This window comes from Fragaria vesca, linkage group LG7, assembly GCF_000184155.1.
Source record: "Fragaria vesca subsp. vesca linkage group LG7, FraVesHawaii_1.0, whole genome shotgun sequence".
NCBI lineage: Eukaryota > Viridiplantae > Streptophyta > Magnoliopsida > Rosales > Rosaceae > Fragaria > Fragaria vesca.
In genome coordinates, this window is record NC_020497.1 from 21,879,753 (window position 1) to 21,900,086 (window position 20,334).

The 20,334-nt window shown below is 39.0% G+C and overlaps 2 protein-coding genes across 2 annotated transcripts; both read left to right on the forward strand.

Moving 5' to 3' along the window:
• The first annotated feature begins 2,410 nt into the window (after nt 1-2,410).
• Nucleotides 2,411-8,238, forward strand: LOC101300583 (ABC transporter C family member 10-like). The gene is made up of 11 exons (XM_004309117.1): nt 2,411-4,441; nt 4,579-4,899; nt 4,976-5,062; nt 5,232-5,822; nt 5,910-6,074; nt 6,192-6,486; nt 6,589-6,803; nt 6,894-7,199; nt 7,287-7,350; nt 7,427-7,666; nt 7,762-8,238. Exons 1-11 carry the CDS (start codon nt 2,411-2,413, stop codon nt 7,872-7,874), a joined length of 4,428 nt encoding a protein of 1,475 aa, XP_004309165.1. The 3' UTR covers nt 7,875-8,238.
• An 825-nt stretch (nt 8,239-9,063) lies between these two features.
• On the forward strand, nt 9,064-15,036 carry LOC101299532 (ABC transporter C family member 10-like). The gene is made up of 12 exons (XM_004307976.1): nt 9,064-9,214; nt 9,391-11,460; nt 11,589-11,909; nt 11,992-12,078; nt 12,232-12,819; nt 12,910-13,074; nt 13,192-13,486; nt 13,597-13,811; nt 13,893-14,198; nt 14,289-14,352; nt 14,434-14,673; nt 14,766-15,036. Exons 2-12 carry the CDS (start codon nt 9,430-9,432, stop codon nt 14,879-14,881), a joined length of 4,428 nt encoding a protein of 1,475 aa, XP_004308024.1. The 5' UTR covers nt 9,064-9,214; nt 9,391-9,429; the 3' UTR covers nt 14,882-15,036.
• The last annotated feature ends 5,298 nt before the right edge of the window (nt 15,037-20,334 follow it).

Here is a 20,334-nt window from a genome sequence, read left to right on the forward strand (position 1 = left end):
ATTTATGTTCAACGTGAAAAAATTGCGCAGGCTGCAGAATTGATGGCTTGTGCACTACAGATTCCTAAAGGAGATTCTTATATATTCACTCATTTTGATCTTAGAGAATAGAGAGATTTGGGTCAAGTCCATAGATGAGAAAATCTCCTAGACTGCATATGAAGGCATCAAAGAATATCATACATAACAAAAGGATGGCGACGATAATCTTTCGGTGGCGGCGCATCTGCGTGTAGCATTTTGGCACAGCTGACTATGACTTTGGCTCTGAATGGTCGACAGACTAAGATGCCGACGTGAACATGATCTGTAATAGGGACATGGCCGGGCCAGAAGAAATTAGTAGTATGTACAAGAAGAAACAAGCACCCTTATTTGGTGGTGATTTAATTTGATTCATGAATACGATAGGTATCAAACTCGATCGTTCAGTGTCATTGATGGACTTCAAGTCTTCAGCTACCATATTGAAGAACATGTACCACATGAACCAATCGATCCGGGTCCAAATTGTTGTGGTTTCCAATTGATCTAGGATGACGTTCAATCTGTTGTCATTGGTTTTTGGTAGTTTGTAACTTGTATATATATGTGCTCAGTTGATTCTTTACTCAACTGCCAGTATAATTAAGAAGGAAGATAGATCATGCTGAGGCTACCATTCTTCAGGCTCTCATGATCGAGCCTGAGCCCTGAGGTATATACGGCTCTCCCCGATTGGAATATAAGAACAAACACCAGTAAAATGACCAAGCAGAATGTTATATTTTGAAGGAAAAGCAAGACAAATTCAACCATGGCCGTTGTGTTTTCATCATTGAATAATAATGCTTGCATCTGCATGTTTAAGTTGTTTAGGTGGTGCAGTTGGCCGCCCCTTGCTATATAATATGACGATGCATGACATATCGTATGTTCATCTTAATTCTGTACTGTTTTGGGGAGGACATTGATATGAATATCATAACGGTGTGACACATGGTTTGCTCACTTTCCACACATGCACTTATGCAGGCAAGATTTTCCACACAAAAATACAATCCAATATCTCATTCTGAACACAGTTTAAAACAACAAAAACACCTCTTTTAGAACAAAATTCACCTCTTTGAACATGCAACAAGACGATATTTTTTATAATGTAACTAGTCGAGCTATTCTATGTTCTATATTACTTCGAAGTATCAATATTAGTTCATTGCATAAGAGCTCCGATATTATTATTTTTTGGTTACATAAGAGCTCCGATATTTAGAGCAATGATAAACTTTTGGGATACCCTAAAAAGGAAAATAAAAGGGAGGTTTTATTTTCGATATGATTTTGCACCACATCACAGTTGACAGGTATCAGGGACATGATTTGCATGATTTGAAGGCCATCGTTAAACGTGCGGGAGGTTGCCAATATTGAAGAGAAGAGCGAGAGAGAGAGACGTGAGCCATGACGCCATCTGACTCCGACTACTATCGTCTTCATCGCTTTCAACCTCGTCCTTTGTTTCAGTCGCCTCAATTACTCTCTCACTCAATCTGTTTTCCACAAACAACGAAACAGAATCAAACTTCGTCACCCTCAACCTTCATCTTCCTAAACATCGAAACAAACCCAGAAATCACAAAAACAAGAACAAAGATTAACACAGATTATACATTCTCTGTTTCCAAAGAAAGATTTGGTTGGCGAAGGCTACGTGTTTCTTGGGATTCCTGGTTAGTCCTACTCCCACACCCAATTTTTTATTACTGATTTCATCTTTATTATTATTATAAACTGTGTATGAAGTTGTTGTTATTGCTTTGAATGCTTGGCCTCTGTCTTATTCATGGTGCAAAAACAAAAACGAGATCGTTGTCTTTCTCTTTTTAAAAAATGAAAGAATCGCCGTATGGGGATTCTTTATTCATCTTCAACGTGTCTAATGTGGGGCTGCAGCTTATATTATATATTATAAACTTGCTTGTCTCTGTTTCTTTCTTTCATATTCATAGTATGGTTGAATGTTGAAGCTATTGCTCTGAGTGATGATTGGTTTGTAGGATCATAGTTGCTTCTGTTTTCCTCTGTTTCAAGTTTTGAACTACCTGGGCTTCTTGTTCTTATTCAGGTACATATACCCTTTATTATGTGTCAGCCGATTTTGTTACAACTTACAAAGCTAATGTCTTTATGCTTTTTGGGTTATTATTGTTGTGATAATGAAGCTGGCTTTTATGCTTCATCTGTAAATTTCATTGATGTTTTATGATAAAGGTAATGTCTTTTATGCTTTTTGAGTCCTTTCAATTCCCACCCAAAAATGAAAAAAGCTTATTTCTGAGGTTCTTTGGTTATTATATATATTTGTGAAGGCAGAATTTCTGATTTGTTCTTCTTGAATTGTATGATTTCTTACAGAAGTAGAAGGATGATGGAGGATTTGTGGGTTCTGTATTGTGGGGAATCTGCTCCTTCCAATTTTGACTTTCTAGGCCATCCTTCTTCATGCACCAATCACTTGTTGATAATTTGCTTGGACATAGTTCTGTTAGCAATGCTTTTGTTCACTATGTTTCACAAGTCATCAACATCGAAATCAGCTCACATTCCAGCCCGGTATCGAGGCTTTTCGAGTTTGCAAATAGTGTCTGCAATTTTCAATGGCTGTCTTGGAGTTGTGTACTTTAGCTTGGGAACCTGGATTTTAGTACAGAAGCTTAAGGGTTCAGGATCCGCTTTGCCTTTGAATTGGTGGTTACTTGCTTTGTTTCAAGGGTCAACATGGCTATTGGTGAGTTTGAGTCTAAGCATCAGGGGTAAACAACTTCCAAGGCAACCTTCAAGACTGTTGTCTGTCCTTACATTCCTGTTTTCTGGAATTGTCTGCGCTCTATCGCTCTTCGCGGTCATTTTTGGGGAAGAAATATCTGTGAAGATAGTTCTAGATATGCTATCTTTTCCAGGAGCAGCATTGTTGCTGTTATGTGTTTATAAGGGTTATACACATGAAGAGGGCGATGATGAGAGCCTCAATGGAAATGGCCTTTTTACTCCTCTTTTTAATGGCGAGTCCAATGTCACTAGTAAAGGTGAAGATCATGTTACCCCATTTGCCAAAGCTGGATTCTTCAGTAAAATGTCACTTTGGTGGCTGAATTCATTGATGAAGAAGGGTAGGGAGAAAACTCTTGAGGATGAAGACATACCAAAGCTGCGTGAGGAAGATCAAGCAGAAAGCTGTTATCTGCTATACTTGGAGCAACTGAGCAAGCAGAAAAAAATTGATCCGTCTTCCCAACCATCAGTGTTAAAGACGATAATCATATGCCACTGGAAGGAGATCTTACTATCTGGCTTCTTTGCTTTACTTAAGATAGTCACTCTCTCTGCTGGTCCTTTGCTTCTCAATGCCTTTATTTTGGTTGCTGAGGGAAAGGAAAGTTTCAAATATGAAGGTTATGTGTTAGCCATAACACTTTTCCTTTCAAAAACCATGGAATCTTTATCACAAAGGCAATGGTACTTCAGATGCAGGCTTATTGGTTTGAAAATTAGGTCTTTGCTCACAGCAGCCATTTACAAGAAGCAATTGAGATTATCTAATGCTGCTAAGTTGACACACTCAGGTGGTGAGATTATGAATTATGTTACAGTGGATGCTTATAGGGTTGGAGAGTTTCCATTTTGGTTCCATCAGACTTGGACAACTAGCCTCCAGCTTTGTTTTGCTTTGGTAATTCTTTTCCGTGCAGTCGGCCTAGCCACATTCGCATCATTGGTGGTCATAGTTTTGACTGTTGTTTGCAATGCTCCACTTGCTAAGTTACAACATAAGTTTCAAAGTAAGCTTATGGTGGCACAAGATGAAAGACTCAAGGCATGTTCTGAAGCTCTTATAAACATGAAGGTACTAAAACTGTATGCATGGGAAACCCATTTCAAGAAGGCAATAGAGAAAATGAGGAAGGAGGAGCATAAATGGTTATCTGCTGTACAGCTGAGGAAAGCATATAACACCTATCTCTTTTGGTCATCTCCTGTTTTGGTTTCTGCTGCAACATTTGGGGCATGCTATTTTCTCGGAATTCCATTGCATGCAAACAATGTCTTCACTTTCGTTGCAACTTTGGGCCTTGTTCAGAACCCTATTCAATCTATACCTGAGGTTATTGGGGTTGTCATTCAAGCCAAGGTTGCTTTTGAGCGTATTGTGAAATTCCTTGAGGCACCAGAGCTGCACACTTCAAATGTCAGGAAGTGCAACATGAAGAATGTAGCACATTCCATTGTTATCAAGTCAGCTAGTTTCTCATGGGAAGAGAACTTATCAAAGGCCACACTGAGAAATATAAATCTAGCGGTTACCCCTGGTCAGAAGGTGGCTATATGCGGAGAAGTTGGCTCAGGAAAATCAAGCCTCCTAGCTGCAATTCTCGGGGAAATTCCAAATGTTCAAGGAAATGTAAGTTGCTATATTTCTTTCCCTTTGCAATTCTGAGAGGATTTGTATTCTATTATCACAGTGACATGTCTTAATGTAGTCAATCTATAACTTATAATCTTGAAATTTACATTGTAAAGTACTCTATTGACTTTCAGATTCAAGTTTTTGGGAAGATTGCCTATGTTTCTCAAACGGCATGGATCCAGACAGGGACAATACAGGAGAATATTCTATTTAGTTCTGCTATGGATAGTGAACGATACCGAGAAACGCTTGAGAGATGTTCACTTGTCAAGGACCTTGAGTTACTTCCCTATGGTGATCTTACTGAAATAGGGGAGAGAGGGGTCAATCTCAGTGGTGGTCAGAAGCAGCGGATTCAACTTGCTCGTGCTCTCTATCAGAATGCTGACATATATCTCTTGGATGATCCATTTAGTGCTGTTGACGCACATACTGCTACTAACCTGTTTAATGTAACTACACCTTGCCACTTTCCCATTTCATTAATTGCTTCTTGCTTTTACAGAAAGCTAACCTGTATATTGGCAGGAATATGTTATGGAAGCACTTTCAGGGAAGACAGTCTTACTTGTGACCCATCAAGTTGATTTCCTGCCTGCATTTGATTCGGTGTTGGTTAGTCTAATTTCTATTCCAGGCTATTTTTCTCTAAAATCTTTTACTCTTATGCTTGAATCAATTCGGTTCAAATTTACGTATCATCAAAGGCTAGCCATTATCATTGTGGTTTAATATGTCGAAGATTGGACCAAGACAATAAATTCATGTTAATTTTTGTTGACAGTTGATGTTAGATGGTGAAATCCTTCAAGCAGCTCCTTATTATCAGTTATTGGAATCGAGCCAGGAATTTCAGGACCTTGTCAATGCACACAAGGAAACTGCTGGTTCTGAAAGGCTTTCAGATGTTCCTTCTGCCCAAAATTCTGTAACACCGTCCAGAGAGATTAGGAAGGCTTATGTAGAGAAGCAAATATTGAAAGGAAATAAAGGTGACCAGTTGATTAAGATAGAAGAGAGAGAAACAGGCGACACTGGTTTAAGGCCTTACAAACAGTATCTGAAACAAAACAAAGGGGTATTCTACTTCTCAGCCGCTGTTCTTTTTCACCTGACGTTTGTTATTAGTCAGATAGCACAGAACTCTTGGATGGCTGCTAATGTTGATAATCCTAATGTTAGCTCATTGCAATTGATAGTGGTTTACCTGTCAATTGGATTTTCAGCAACATTTCTTTTGCTGTTTAGATCTCTGCTAACAGTTGTTTTGGGACTTGAGGCATCAAAGTCATTGTTTTCTCAGCTACTAAACTCTCTATTTCGTGCACCAATGTCTTTCTATGACTCAACACCTCTGGGAAGGATACTTAGTCGGGTATGCAATTTAACTAGAAATCTGTACTTATAGACTGAGGACTTTAGAGGACCTAATTGTTTTATGTACTGCATTTCTATTGTTTAGGTTTCAGCTGATCTAAGTATCGTAGATCTTGATATCCCATTCAGCCTTCTCTTTGCTTGTGGAGCTACTATAAATGCTTACTCCAATCTTGGAGTACTAGCTGTTGTTACATGGCAAGTCCTGTTTGTTTTGATACCAATGGTCTTTCTGGCAATTCAGCTACAGGTAATTCTATTTGAGCTTCTTTTATATCTTATTGGAATATGAAGTTGAATGATCACAGCAAGTTCTTTTGCATGGAAGCTTCTTTATTTGACACAGCATAGCATGTCTTCCTTTCAGAAATATTATTTTTCCACTGCAAAGGAGTTGATGAGGATCAATGGAACAACTAAGTCCTTTGTAGCAAACCATCTAGCGGAGTCTGTTTCAGGAGCCATTACAATAAGAGCTTTCAATGAAGAAGACCGCTTCTTGGCAAAGAATTTTCACCTCATTGACACAAATGCTAGTCCCTTTTTTCATAGTTTTGCAGCAAATGAGTGGTTAATTCAACGGTTAGAAATAATCTGCGCAGCAGTTCTCGCATCTGCAGCACTGTGTATGGTTTTGCTTCCAACCGGAACTTTTAGCTCTGGTGAGATACCCTAACTTTCTTCGGTAGCCAGTGACTGGACTTATTGTTATCTAATCTCATACAAATTGCTACATTCTTATATAAATTGTTATATACCTGCAGGGTTTATTGGAATGGCGCTTTCTTATGGTCTTTCACTAAACATGTCATTGATCTATTCGATTCAATTCCAGTGCACTGTAGCAAATTACATAATATCTGTTGAAAGACTAAATCAGTACACACATATACCAAGTGAAGCCCCTGAAGTTATAGAGGGAAACCGTCCACCTCCCAACTGGCCTGTTGTAGGTAAAGTGGAGATACAAAATTTGCAGGTACATAGTGGTTTCTAACTTTCTTCAGTATTGAAATTAACCAAGGTTGATGTTAAAGAAGGTCAATGAGAATATTTCATGTCAAAACAGATAAGATATAGGCCCGACACACCACTTGTTCTTCGAGGAATCAGTTGCATTTTTGAAGGAGGACACAAGATTGGTATTGTTGGTCGTACAGGCAGTGGGAAGTCTACTCTCATCGGTGCTTTATTTCGTCTGGTGGAGCCAGCTGGAGGGAAGATCACAGTCGATGGCATTGACATCTCTACTATAGGACTCCATGATCTGAGGTCAAGATTTGGAATAATACCTCAAGACCCTACTCTCTTTTATGGGACTGTTAGATACAATTTGGATCCCCTATATCAACATTCAGACCCTGAGATATGGGAGGTAGTACTTGAGTTCATTATGCTTGTTGTCTGTAATGTTCCTTCTTGGTTGATTATTCTAATTAGAGAATTATCTTTGCATTTTAAGGTTCTTGGGAAGTGTCAGCTACGAGAGGCTGTTCAAGAAAAAGAAGGCGGCTTAGACTCTTTAGGTAACGTTTTGGTGTATCAGTTTTGCTTTTGAACTGTGATCAGCAATATTATGTCATGACCTGTTTGCCTCTTCAGTTGTGGAAGATGGATCAAACTGGAGCATGGGGCAAAGGCAGCTGTTCTGTTTGGGCCGAGCTCTATTGAGAAGAAGTCGCGTATTGGTGCTTGATGAAGCAACTGCTTCCATTGACAATGCAACTGATATGATCTTACAGAAGACTATACGCACTGAATTTGCAGATTGTACAGTTATTACAGTAGCTCACAGGATACCGACTGTGATGGATTGCACAATGGTCCTTGCCATTAGTGACGGTGAGTTTCATTGGCTTAATGCACAGCTAAAGAAAAACCATGCATGTTTCTGTATTTATCACTGATAATGAAGGAAATGTTATGATTTGTTACAGGGAAAATAGTGGAGTATGATGAGCCAATGAACCTAATGAAAAGGGAAGGCTCACTATTCGGGCAGCTTGTCAAGGAATACTGGTCTCATCTCCAGTCTGCAGAAGCACATTGAACGTGACAATAGCTGCGATGTAGCCTTTCTGCTACGGTGACAACAGTTGCGCAGCAATTGCTCGATGAAGAAGTGAGGTGGGGAGAGTAATAGCAAGCAACCTGAGGAGTAGGAGATCATATTCGGAGTTCTTCATGCGGGGTATTCACTACCTTATTCCTACAATGCGATGAAAAATAATGGTTTACTTAGCATAGATCATTGCTATTTAGAAACTCAGATCTCTTGTCAGCTCATAATCAGTCACCACCAAAGAATGTAATCTCCAGTATAGTGTATCCACGATGTACTGTATTGTATGTATCAAGACCATGATGAAGAATGCAAAATGTAAAAGCAATTTCCAAACAAGATGTAGTCCGACAAATACAAGTATCATGCCCCTTGATCCAAATAGAATAGAGATATCAGTTACAAGAGTGCGGTTTTACTCACCCCCTTATAACACAGTTAGCGATTCTTACTTCTTTATCGGTTACTAAGTAGGTGAACATTATTATTTTCAAGCCTTATATGATTCTAAGAGGAGAGAATATGCCGACTTATAAATACGACAAGAAACAATTACGTGTGCCATGACGCCATATGTGATTCCGACCATGGAACATCATAATTTTCCAGCTTGTCCAAATCAGTTGCACACTAGAATCCAATCCCTGTATGACTCTAAAGCACCACACATTGCCACAAACTAACCCAGACCCTAATCACCAATCTCTGTCATGATATATGAACCCAATAACAACTCATTGTTTTGCATGAAGCCACAAACTGAGGACCCTTTTCCACAATTTGACTTGATTTTGTGCCTCACGTGTTGGATGAGAAAATCCTCACACATCTCAAAAATCACAGAAAAGTTACTAGTAGTCCTCAATACGTATCTTCTTGATCAATACTAATATGGGAAACCAACTTCGTTGTCAAGCTGAAACGTCATAGTGGCATTTCTGGTAGTAAGCCAACCCGCTTATTGTTGCGATTTACCAAGTTGTTTGATTCGTTTTGAGTTCTTGCTTTGTTTTTCTTCCTTGTTTAACTTCATGTTGCTGTAGTACAGAACAAAACCAAGAGATTGATTTTGTACTATTTAAATGTCGACTGGATCTTAACTTATTGTCACGTGAGTATTGCGTCACTTATTTTTTATACAAGTTGTTGATCTATGATTGCTTCTTTATTTAGTATATGGTTGAATTTCTGAGCAGTTGAGCTGGTGAGGTCAGAGAGAGTTTGCTGAGTGATGAACTGGGTGACATAATAGAATCATATAGTTTCTGCTACTTTGTGTGGCTCAAGAGAAAAGAAGACCTTCTGTTCTCTTGGGCCAGTTCTCTTTGGTATGCTCTTTACATTTCTCTACTCATTATGATAAAAAAAAAAAAAAGATTTGTTCTTTGATGCTTTTTGGTTTTGGTTTTGATGAATCAAGCTTTATGGGTTCGGGGTTGTTTTGGTAGTTGAGTTTGTCATGCAAATTTTCTTAGTATAATTTCTTGTGTTGCATACTATGCAGTGTAAGAAGAGCAGTGGAGGCCTACAGTAACTGAAAAGAATGATGGAGGATTTATGGACTCTGTTTTGTGGGGAATCTGGAGGTTCAGAGAGTTTGGATTTTCAGTTTCTGGTTCATCCTTCTTCATGCATTAATCACGCGTTAATAATTTTCCTAGACATTGTTCTTCTTGTGGTACTCTTGTTCAGTATGTTTCTCAAGTCATCAAAATCAGTTCATGTTCCAGCACGATTTCGAGGGTTTTCTGGTTTGCAAATAGTCTCGATCATTTTCAATGGCGGTCTTGGATTTGTGTACTTCTGCTTGGGAGCCTGGATTCTAGAAGAGAAGCTGAGGAATACTCGGACTGCTTTGCCTTTGAATCGGTGGTTACTTGGTCTTTTTCAAGGCTTCACATGGTTGTTTTTGAGCTTAACTCTAAGCCTCAGGGTGAAGCAACTCCCAAGACAGCCTTCAAGACTGTTGTCCATCCTTGCATTTTTGTTCTCTGGAGTTGTCTTTGCTCTATCACTCTTTGCTGTCATTTTCGGAAATGAAATGTCAGTTAAGATAGTACTGGATATCCTGACTTTCCCAGGAGCAGCATTGTTGCTGCTATGTGTTTTCAAGGGGTATAAGTATGAAGAAGGTGATGAGATCATCAGTGACAATGGCCTTTATGCCCCTCTCAATGGTGAGTCCAATGGCATTAGTAAAGGTAATGATCATGCAACCCCATTCAGCAAAGCTGGTTTATTCAGTAAAATGTCATTTTGGTGGTTAAATTCATTGATGAAAAGAGGTAGGGAGAAAACTCTGGAGGATGAAGATATACCGAAGTTGCGGAAGGAAGATCGAGCAGAAAGTTGTTATGAGATGTTCTTGGAGCAACTAAGCAAGCAGAAACAAATTGAGCCATCTTCCCAGCCATCAGTGTTAAAGATTATAATCCTATGCCACTGGAAGGAGATTTTACTATCTGGTTTCTTTGCTTTGTTGAAGATACTCACTATCTGTGCTGGTCCTTTGCTTCTCAATGCCTTCATTTTAGTTGCAGAGGGAAATGAAAGTTTCAAGCATGAAGGTTATCTATTAGCCGGAGCACTTTTTGTGTCGAAAACCATTGAATCCTTGTCACAAAGGCAGTGGTACTTCAGGTGCAGGCTCATCGGTTTGAAAGTTAGGTCTTTGCTGACAGCAGCCATTTACAAAAAGCAATTGAGGCTATCTAATGCTGCTAAGTTGACACACTCAGGTGGTGAGATTATGAATTATGTTACAGTAGATGCTTATAGAATTGGAGAGTTTCCATTTTGGTTCCATCAGACTTGGACTACTAGCATCCAGCTCTGTTTCTCTTTGGTGATTCTTTTCCGTGCAGTTGGCCTAGCTACATTTGCAGCCTTGGTGGTGATACTTTTGAGTGTGATTTGCAATGCTCCAGTTGCTAAGCTACAACATAAGTTCCAGAGTAAGCTGATGAAGGCACAAGATGAAAGGCTCAAGGCTATTTCTGAGGCTCTAGTGAATATGAAGGTCTTAAAGTTATATGCATGGGAAACACATTTCAAGAAGGCAATTGAAAAGTTAAGGAAGGAGGAGCACAAATGGTTATCTGCAATGCTGTTAAGAAGAGCATATAGTACTTATCTCTTTTGGTCAACTCCTGTTCTGGTCTCTACTGCAACATTTGGGGCATGCTACCTTCTTAAAATTCCACTACATGCAAACAATGTTTTCACTTTTATCTCAACTTTGAGACTTGTTCAGGATCCCATCCGAACCATACCTGATGTTTTTGCGGTTGTGATTCAAGCCAAGGTCGCATTTGGTCGTATTGTGAAATTCCTTGAGGCACCTGAGCTGCAACCTTCAAATGTCCGGAAGTGCAACATGCAGAATGTAGCTAACTCCATTGAAATTAAGTCAGCTAATTTTTCATGGGAAGCGAATGCAGCGAAGCCCATACTGAGAAATATAAATTTAGAGGTTAGACCAGGTGAAAAGGTGGCTATATGCGGTGAAGTCGGTTCTGGTAAATCAAGCCTTCTAGCTGCAATTCTTGGAGAAATTCCAACTGTGCAAGGAAATGTAAGTTGCTAGTTTTCTCTCCTGTGTTAGCATGTTAATCTTTCTAAATGGGGTCAATCTAGTTGTAAATTACTTGAAAAGAACAATGTACATTATATAACCTTAGCATTTTCATTATCGAATTTCAGATTCAAGTTTATGGGAAGATTGCCTATGTTTCTCAAACAGCATGGATCCAGTCAGGAACTATACAGGAAAATATTCTCTTCGGTTCTTGTATGGATAGTGAACGATACCGAGAAACACTTGAGAGATGTTCACTTGTAAAGGACCTTGAGCTACTGCCTTATGGTGATCTTACTGAAATAGGGGAGAGAGGGGTGAATCTAAGTGGAGGTCAGAAGCAGCGGATCCAACTTGCACGCGCACTCTATCAGGATGCTGATATTTATCTCTTGGATGATCCATTCAGTGCTGTTGATGCACATACTGCCACAAACTTATTTAATGTAGATTAACTTTCCAAACTTGTGCTGCGCCTTATTTGATTTACTTCTTGCTTATACTGAAAGCTAACATATACATTGGCAGGATTATGTAATGGAAGCACTTTCAGGCAAGACAGTACTACTTGTGACCCATCAAGTTGATTTCCTGCCTGCATTTGATTTCGTTTTGGTTAGTCTTCTTTAATTTTCTGTATCTTTTGTGTGCAAAACCAATATATTAATTGTTGGGGGCTTCCTGCATGTTCTGTGTTATTCATGAATGTTACCATTAGCAGAGCTGTTTGTCGAATGCAATGATTTTATATTTGAATTTTATTAACAGTTGATGATGGATGGGGAGATCCTACAAGCAGCTCCTTATCAGCATCTATTGGCTTTAAGCCAAGAATTCCAGGACCTTGTCAATGCACACAAAGAAACTGCTGGTGCCGAAAGGCTTTCAGATGTCACTTCTGCTCAGAATTCTGCAATATCTTCAAGGGAGATCAAGAAGAGTTATGTGGAGAAGCCATTAAAAGAAAATAAAGGTGACCAATTGATTAAACTAGAAGAGAGAGAAACAGGAGACACAGGTTTTAAGCCATACATACTGTATCTGAAACAGAACAAAGGGTTCTTGTACTTCTCAATTGCCGTTTGTCTACACTTCACTTTCATTATGAGTCAGATTGCACAGAACTCTTGGATGGCTGCTAATGTTGATAATCCGAATATTAGCACATTGCGGTTGCTTGTGGTTTACTTATCGATTGGATTCTCCGCTACATTTATATTTCTGTTTAGATCTCTTGCAGCAGTTGTTGGGGGTCTAGAAACATCTAAGTCTTTGTTCTCACAACTACTGAACTCCCTTTTCCGTGCACCCATGTCATTCTATGACTCAACACCACTGGGAAGGATACTTAGTCGGGTATGCATTTCAACTAGAAACTTTGGTTTATAGACTAGGAGGACATGAAAGATACTAATAGCTTTATCTACTGCATTGTTTCATGTTTAGGTTTCATCTGATCTGAGTATCACTGATCTTGATATTCCATTCAGCATAGTATTTGCTTGTGGAGCTACCATGAATGCCTATTGCAATCTTGGAGTATTGACTGTTGTTACTTGGCAAGTTCTGTTTGTCTCCATACCAATGGTCTGTGTCGCAATTCAGCTACAGGTAATGCTATATGAGGTTTTTCATATATTATCTGAATATTTGAAAGAGCAGAAGCAATTGTTTTTGTTTAAAAAGAACATGATTTGACTGTTTTGACATGACATTTCTTATTTTCAGAAATATTACTTTTCCACTGCAAAAGAGTTGATGAGGATCAATGGAACAACCAAGTCTTTTGTGGCAAACCATCTCGCAGAGTCCGTCTCAGGTGCCATTACCATAAGAGCTTTCAATGAAGAAGAGCGCTTCTCGGCAAAGAACTTTCAGCTCATTGACACAAATGCTAGTCCCTATTTCCACAGTTTTTCCGCAAATGAGTGGTTAATCCAACGATTAGAGATAATCAGCGCCGCGGTTCTTGCCTCTGCAGCACTTTGTATGGTTTTACTTCCTCATGGAACTTTCACCTCTGGTAAGCTTCTCTAAACTTTTCTGGAAAGAGCCTTCCTGGAGTTTAAGCAATCAGGCTAATGGATTTTTTTTTTTTGACACTTCTACCAATGGCTATAAATGTTACTGCAGGATTTATTGGGATGGCACTTTCTTACGGTCTATCATTAAACGTGTCCTTGATCAACTCAATTCAGAACCAGTGCACCATAGCAAATTACATAATTTCTGTTGAAAGACTAAACCAATATATGAACATTCCTAGTGAAGCCCCAGAAGTAGTAGAGGGAAACCGTCCACCGGCCAACTGGCCTGTTGTTGGAAAAGTGGAGATACAAAATTTGCAGGTAAATACTGGTGTGTCTTTAGTATTGAAAACTAATGTTTATGTGAAGAAGGTTGCTGAGGCCTAATTTGATGTGAAACAGATAAGATATAGGGAAGACACACCGCTTGTTCTTCGAGGTATCAGCTGTGTTTTTGAGGGAGGGCACAAGATTGGGATTGTTGGTAGGACAGGCAGTGGGAAGTCTACACTAATCGGTGCTCTTTTTCGTCTGGTTGAGCCAGCCGGAGGGAAGATCATAGTTGATGGCATTGACATTTGCACTATAGGACTTCATGATCTAAGGTCAAAATTTGGAATTATACCTCAAGACCCTACTCTCTTTAATGGGACTGTCAGATACAATTTGGACCCCTTATCTCAACATTCAGACCAGGAAATATGGGAGGTGAGGACCAAGTCTGTAATCTTTGTTTTCTGTAATGTTGCTTTTTTGTTGTTTGTTTGGACTAAGCCGAGATTCTTACGCATTTTGAAGGTTCTTGGGAAGTGTCAGCTTCGAGAGCCTGTTGAGGAGAAAGAAAAAGGCTTGGATTCATTAGGTAAGGTTATGTCGTTTATTTGTACTATCCGTATGCGGTGTCTCCTTTTGCTTTGTAAATCTTGATCAGCATCTCGTTCAGTTGTGGATGATGGATCAAACTGGAGCATGGGGCAAAGGCAACTGTTCTGCCTCGGCCGCGCGCTTTTAAGGAGGAGCCGGGTATTGGTGCTCGATGAAGCAACTGCATCCATTGACAATGCAACTGATACGATCCTGCAAAAGACTATAAGGACTGAGTTTGAAACTTGTACAGTAATTACAGTAGCTCACAGGATACCAACTGTAATGGATTGCACAATGGTTCTTGCCATTAGTGATGGTGAGTTAGTTTGGTTTAATGATCATCTAAGAAAATCCATTTCTTTGCATCCATTAGTGTTAATGAAGCGCATGATTTCCATTGCTCTGCAGGAAAAATCGTGGAGTATGATGAGCCAACGAAGTTGATGAAGAGAGAAAGCTCGCTGTTTGCACAGCTTGTCAAGGAGTACTGGTCTCATCTCCAGTCTGCAGAATCACATGAATGAAACATTCTTAATTCTTATGTAGTCAACTAGTCATGAAAGTAGTGAACCAGGAAGTATGGTCAATGTAAACTGCAGAAATAATTCACAATTGTGAATCATTTGTTATTATAAGAAAGACCTTAATGCAACTGGAGGTGTTGTAGTACTTTAACATGGTCTCCTATTCAGATTCAACTGATGATGGTTAGGGAAGTCTTCCCCTCAACGTTTCGTTTTTGGTTCTCGATAACTTTTCAGAGTTCATCGACCTTGTTAGAGTTCATCGACCTTGTTAGATTTCAGATGGTTTTTAAAGAATGGGGTCGTCTAACAAAAGTGTATGGTCAATCAACTAAGCTGTGCATCCCATGCTCGTGATTCCTAAAGGAAATAGGAAGAAAGCACAAGGAGTACTACACAAGTACACAGCCTTTCACAAGAAAAAGAGGGGCTAGATTTGGGTTCTTCACTACTTTGGCTTTTTGCGAGGGGTTTGTTTTAGTTAGGTTTTTTGTTCTATTTGTTTTGGTTAATTAGTTGTTTTGGTTCGGTTGGGTTTGTCTTCCCTTCTCTTTAGCGAGGGTTTAGGGTTTTGGTAGGATGTGTGTTTTGGGTCGTGTAGTTGGATATGTCATGGTTATGTTGTTATGTTTAGGGGCTATTTTAATGTCGGTTAGTTCTTGTTGTCACTTGTCAATGTAATGGGGAAGTTACTTGTGCATATATGTTGGTTGTGTTGGCATATAGTATTTGAGAGGGTTGTTTTTTTTTTTGAGGCTGACTGTGAGGATGTATCAAAGATTCTGGATTTGGTTAGATTACAGTTGAACCTATTTCAGTTCTTATCCACTATAATTGTTAGTTGGTTGTAACTTTGGATTATATAATATAGTAATTTTTCCTGAAAAAAAAAAGAAATAGAAAGAGGGAGTAAGAAAGCACAAAGGAGTACTACACAACCTTTCACAAGAACGAGAAAAAGTCGACACCCATGTCCACGTGTCCAATGTATTCATTCCAAAGACAAAATAGATGGAAGTAGAAGATATTGTTTTGGGGGTTTGTCGATCATACCATATGGTATGACATGCCTATTGCAAATGTGTCTAATTGTATAACACATGAGGATTTTTGAAGGGGTAAATGGTCATTACATGGTCATTTAGTTGTTTCTTCAATCAATAATAGCCACACAATTCATAAGGCATGTTATATCATATGGTATACTAGAATTTTCCTTATTTTGAATGTGGCCTTGGTTGGTTGGCCATATAGATGTTGCTTAATCAATCATCATGAATTGATAGACTGAGAATGAAAGAGAACAAGATTAAGACCTTAATGAGGGCGGAGACGGCGGAGTGGTCGTCGTGGCAATCTCGGCGCATCATGTTGAGATAAGCGGTGGCTCAGCGGGCTTGGTGCCCTAGACGTAAAGGAAGCCCTCGTCGGTGACTTTGCCGAAAAGTGTGGTGATGACGTAGCCGAAGTTAGGGTGGGGAAAGGTGAAGCCAGCGAATTTGTCGTCTCCGAGTTTTCGAACGTCGTCGCCAGCCGGAAGCTTCTATGACCCATATCTAAGAGAGAGAGGTCGTCAAACCGGAGATAGAGATAGAGAGATGTCAGACGATGGGAGAGAGAGAGAGAGAGAGAGAGAGAGAGAGAGAGAGAGAGAGAGAGAGAGAGAGAGAGAGAGAGAGAGAGAGAGAGAGAGAGAGAGAGAGAGAGAGAGAGGAGAAGGAAGAATGAGGGGTAAATTTGGTCAAGAAGAAAACACAAAAAGTTACAAGCTTTGTTAGTGGGAATATGTTTTAAGAGATCTGCAGGTTGATGAGAATTTTAGAATATGTTTTTGTTAATGAGAAAAAAAAATCTTTAAATTTAGAGCTTTGGACATTTTCTAATAAATATAACATGACTCTTTGTTGCAACAACAGCACTAAGTGCACCACCTCCCTTTGCATGACCATTCATTTTGGTAACAACAACAACGTACAGCTCCAACTTCAACACTTTGCTTAAATTCTTGAGCAGCATGATCAATGTAAACTATAAAAATACATGAAACTCCTAAGGGGAATAGGAAATACATGTCATGTTCATCATCGAGCAGGAATATGATAAAATGATTCCCTTGACAAGCAAGGAAATTTATTCTAATGAATAAAATAAATAAATAAATAATGAGAAAAAATATCTTATTTGTAATTAAATATTTTCCAAAAATTCAGGGGATATTTAAAGACTGGATCTGATATATATCTCGTCCCCTCTCTCTCCTCAAAAAGAAGATAACAACCCCTAACCTAACCGCAAGATGCTTCCATCGATCAATATGCCTGGCGCTGCCGTCTTCCAGAATCTGGCTCAACCGCTCATAGCCCTTCACGCCGCACCGGAAATTGATGCTGAGCCCCAACCGAAGAAACTTTGTGCCCCACCACCGGAAGTTGATGAAGCAAAGGCGTCATATTATTGCAGGTTATGTGATAAAGAGGATGACCCTGATTCCGAAGATGACTTGTACCCAGGTATTGGAGAATACAAGGGATATCAGGAGGGTTTTGTATGGACTTGCTTGTTGGGATGCAGTGGTCGCTCTTGTAAATTTGATCATGGTAATGGTATAACCTATGGACTATATGTTCCCATGAATTGTGACAGATGTGATGAATTGGGTCACTGGACTTCTGAGTGCTCAATCAAACCGAAATTTGCAGCATTTGCAGAAGAAGAACTGGAAGGTGCAGCTGACGCGGATACGGGGGAGATAGATAACACAAGTACTTGACATGAAGAAATCATGAGAAATCCTTCAAATATAAGGATTGCTGGCTATTTAGGTGGTTCTGACTCAAATAAATCCCTATTATGTACGGAGACTTGTTCTTTGACTATTTCCTACTGCACTGTACCATGATGTAGATAGTGTGAATCGTGTGCTGTACTTTGCTTTCTGTTATGTTCTCAATAGCCAAATGTTGTTATTCACTGAACAAGTCCTTCCTCCAGATTGTGTGTGAGCTCTTAAAAGTTTATGTGTTAACATTCTTGAATTTTCTGAGTTCCGAACAATGTCTACTCTTTGTCATACTGTCATCCCTGGAAGTTTATAGTTTGGTATTGCATATTACTACCCGCCTGTTTCGTATTGAGTAATGCTAGGTGAGCCACCTTTTGGTAAACCATTTAGAGCCCATGCACTTTAGATGGCAGCTGATGTGGCATCATTGGAGCATAATTTATGTTTTAATTTATATTTCTATATTCTTGATTATTTTCTACTTATTTGATTTTATGATATTATCTTTTGATTTTATCATTATTGTCATATCCGTTAGAATCATACACGGCATCTCATCCTTAGAATTTATCCATAAGACCAGATAAATTATAGAGAAAGCAAGAGGCTATGGTACCCAGATCTATCTATGTACGTATTATAGATAAACCTAGTTGCAGACTTGAAGTAGTGGTTCGTGAAGCACCCTTATATAAGCACATAGGGTCAGGTCATTGTGGAAAATCATGTATCTTTAATTGCTCACACACATTCTCAATCGCAATGTTGACAATATTCGTCATGAAATCATAATATTTTGATTAGGGTTTAGGGGGGAGAGAATTTGATTCCGATCATTCAAAAATAGCACGGGGGGAGAAGAGAAAAAACTGAAATATCGATGTTTGTTCAATTGAAGAGGAGATGAGAGCTATGGTGAGACTTAAAAGGACAGAGGAGGAGGAGGAGAAGAGAGAAGATGAAGAAAACGACTGATGAAGAAAACCCTAAACAAAATAGGATTTAACAACAAAAAATAGTACATTCAAGAAAGTTAAAAGAAAAAAAAGAAAGAATTTAGGTAATTAAGGAGAATATAAACATTAAAACTAAAAATTATGATTTGATGATGTGGTTATGCCACGTCACCTAAGGTGGGCTATTAGGTGGTTTACTAAAAGATGGTTCACCTAGCATTACTCTTTGGTATTTTCCTTGCAGTGCTGGTTTTGCACCAAGAAATCACTAAATTGACCAGCTCTTATTGCTTCCTTCCAAATTTATTATTCAGTTATCACCATCCTACTGCATTGGTTTTATTGTGAAACCAAAAACTGTGTTTAGGTTGCAGGCGTAACAAAACCTACATGAGTGAAGCTCAAACAAATGCACTCAGTGCTCTCCTATTTCGCTCTGAGATTATTAGGCTCAGAATCCATGGAATCAACTTGATACCTGCAGGTATCACCACTTTACCCCTCTTAATATGAAAACAATAAAAAGAAATTTCGTCCTCCCTCCGGCTCACGCCTTTCGACAAATAGGGACAGGCAAGTGATCATAGTCTCTTACAAAGGCCGTGGTGGTCATTTATAGATATCGGTGATACTCTCTAAGTCTCTTCCGATCCATTGGGGTAATTCAGCAGCACTGAGGAAAACTGATCAGAAGAATGTGTGTTTCGTTGGTCTCCTCGTCCAGATTTGACGTTAAAACTCAATGTTGATGCTGCTTGAGATGAAAAAATAAAATAAAATAGAAAAATGGGTTTAGGTGCAGTGGTGCGTGACACAACTGAAAGATCAAAAGGAGCTTTGCTGCATAATTTATTTGGTCGATTGTCAGCTCTTGCTAGTGAAGCTATGACAGTTCTTTTTGGAATGAGATTCTGTCTAATGGAGGGCTTTAAGGAAATTGTTGTCGAGTCTGATTCACTGAAAGTTATTTATACTATAATCATTCTGCATGTGAAGGAAAAATGGCCAATTACATATAAGTCTATTTTGAGACATTTTTTTCTATATAGGTCCACCCAAACATTTTTACCCATATAAGTCCACCTAAGTCTAAATAGAGTTTATATTAGGTATTGAAGTTAAATAAAATTACAGACTGCCATCTAACCAAAAAATTAAAATATCTCTTATATTTACAAAAATGCCACTAGAGTAAAAAGTCAATAATCACTCTCTTTCTTGAAAAAGTCTCCGGCCAACCTCCAGCGAGGTCTCCGGCCGATCGCCGACGAATTTTCCGACCGACCTCCGGTGAGAATTCTGGTGACCACAAAAGCTACTACAAACGACGATTAAAAATACTACCGACAGCAATAAAAACTATTACCACCAGCAAAGAAAACTACTACCATTGACAACAAAAGCTACTACCGCCATAAACAAAAGTTACTACCACGAGCAACAAAAGTTACTACCATTAGCAACAAAAGATACTACCGCCAGCAACAAAAGCTACTACCACAAGCAACAAAAGATACTACCACAAGCAACAAAAGATACTAACACTTACAACAAAAGATACTTCCACCAGCAACAAAATCTACTACCATTGACAACGAAAGCTACTACCACAAGAAAAAAAAATACTACCATCACCAATGAAAGCTACTGCAGTTACCAACAAAAACTAACTACCGTTAAACAAAATAATAGGCTACTGTTACCGAGGATAAAAT

Coding starts and splice junctions, on each gene's coding strand:
- LOC101300583 (XM_004309117.1), top strand. CDS start 2,411: ATGGAGGATTTGTGGGTTCTGTATTGTGGGGAATCTGCTCCTTCCAAT. Junction 4,900..4,975: donor CTGCTACTAACCTGTTTAAT/GTAACTACACCT, acceptor GTATATTGGCAG/GAATATGTTATGGAAGCACT. Junction 7,667..7,761: donor GGTCCTTGCCATTAGTGACG/GTGAGTTTCATT, acceptor GATTTGTTACAG/GGAAAATAGTGGAGTATGAT.
- LOC101299532 (XM_004307976.1), top strand. CDS start 9,430: ATGATGGAGGATTTATGGACTCTGTTTTGTGGGGAATCTGGAGGTTCA. Junction 11,910..11,991: donor CTGCCACAAACTTATTTAAT/GTAGATTAACTT, acceptor ATACATTGGCAG/GATTATGTAATGGAAGCACT. Junction 13,487..13,596: donor TCATGGAACTTTCACCTCTG/GTAAGCTTCTCT, acceptor ATGTTACTGCAG/GATTTATTGGGATGGCACTT.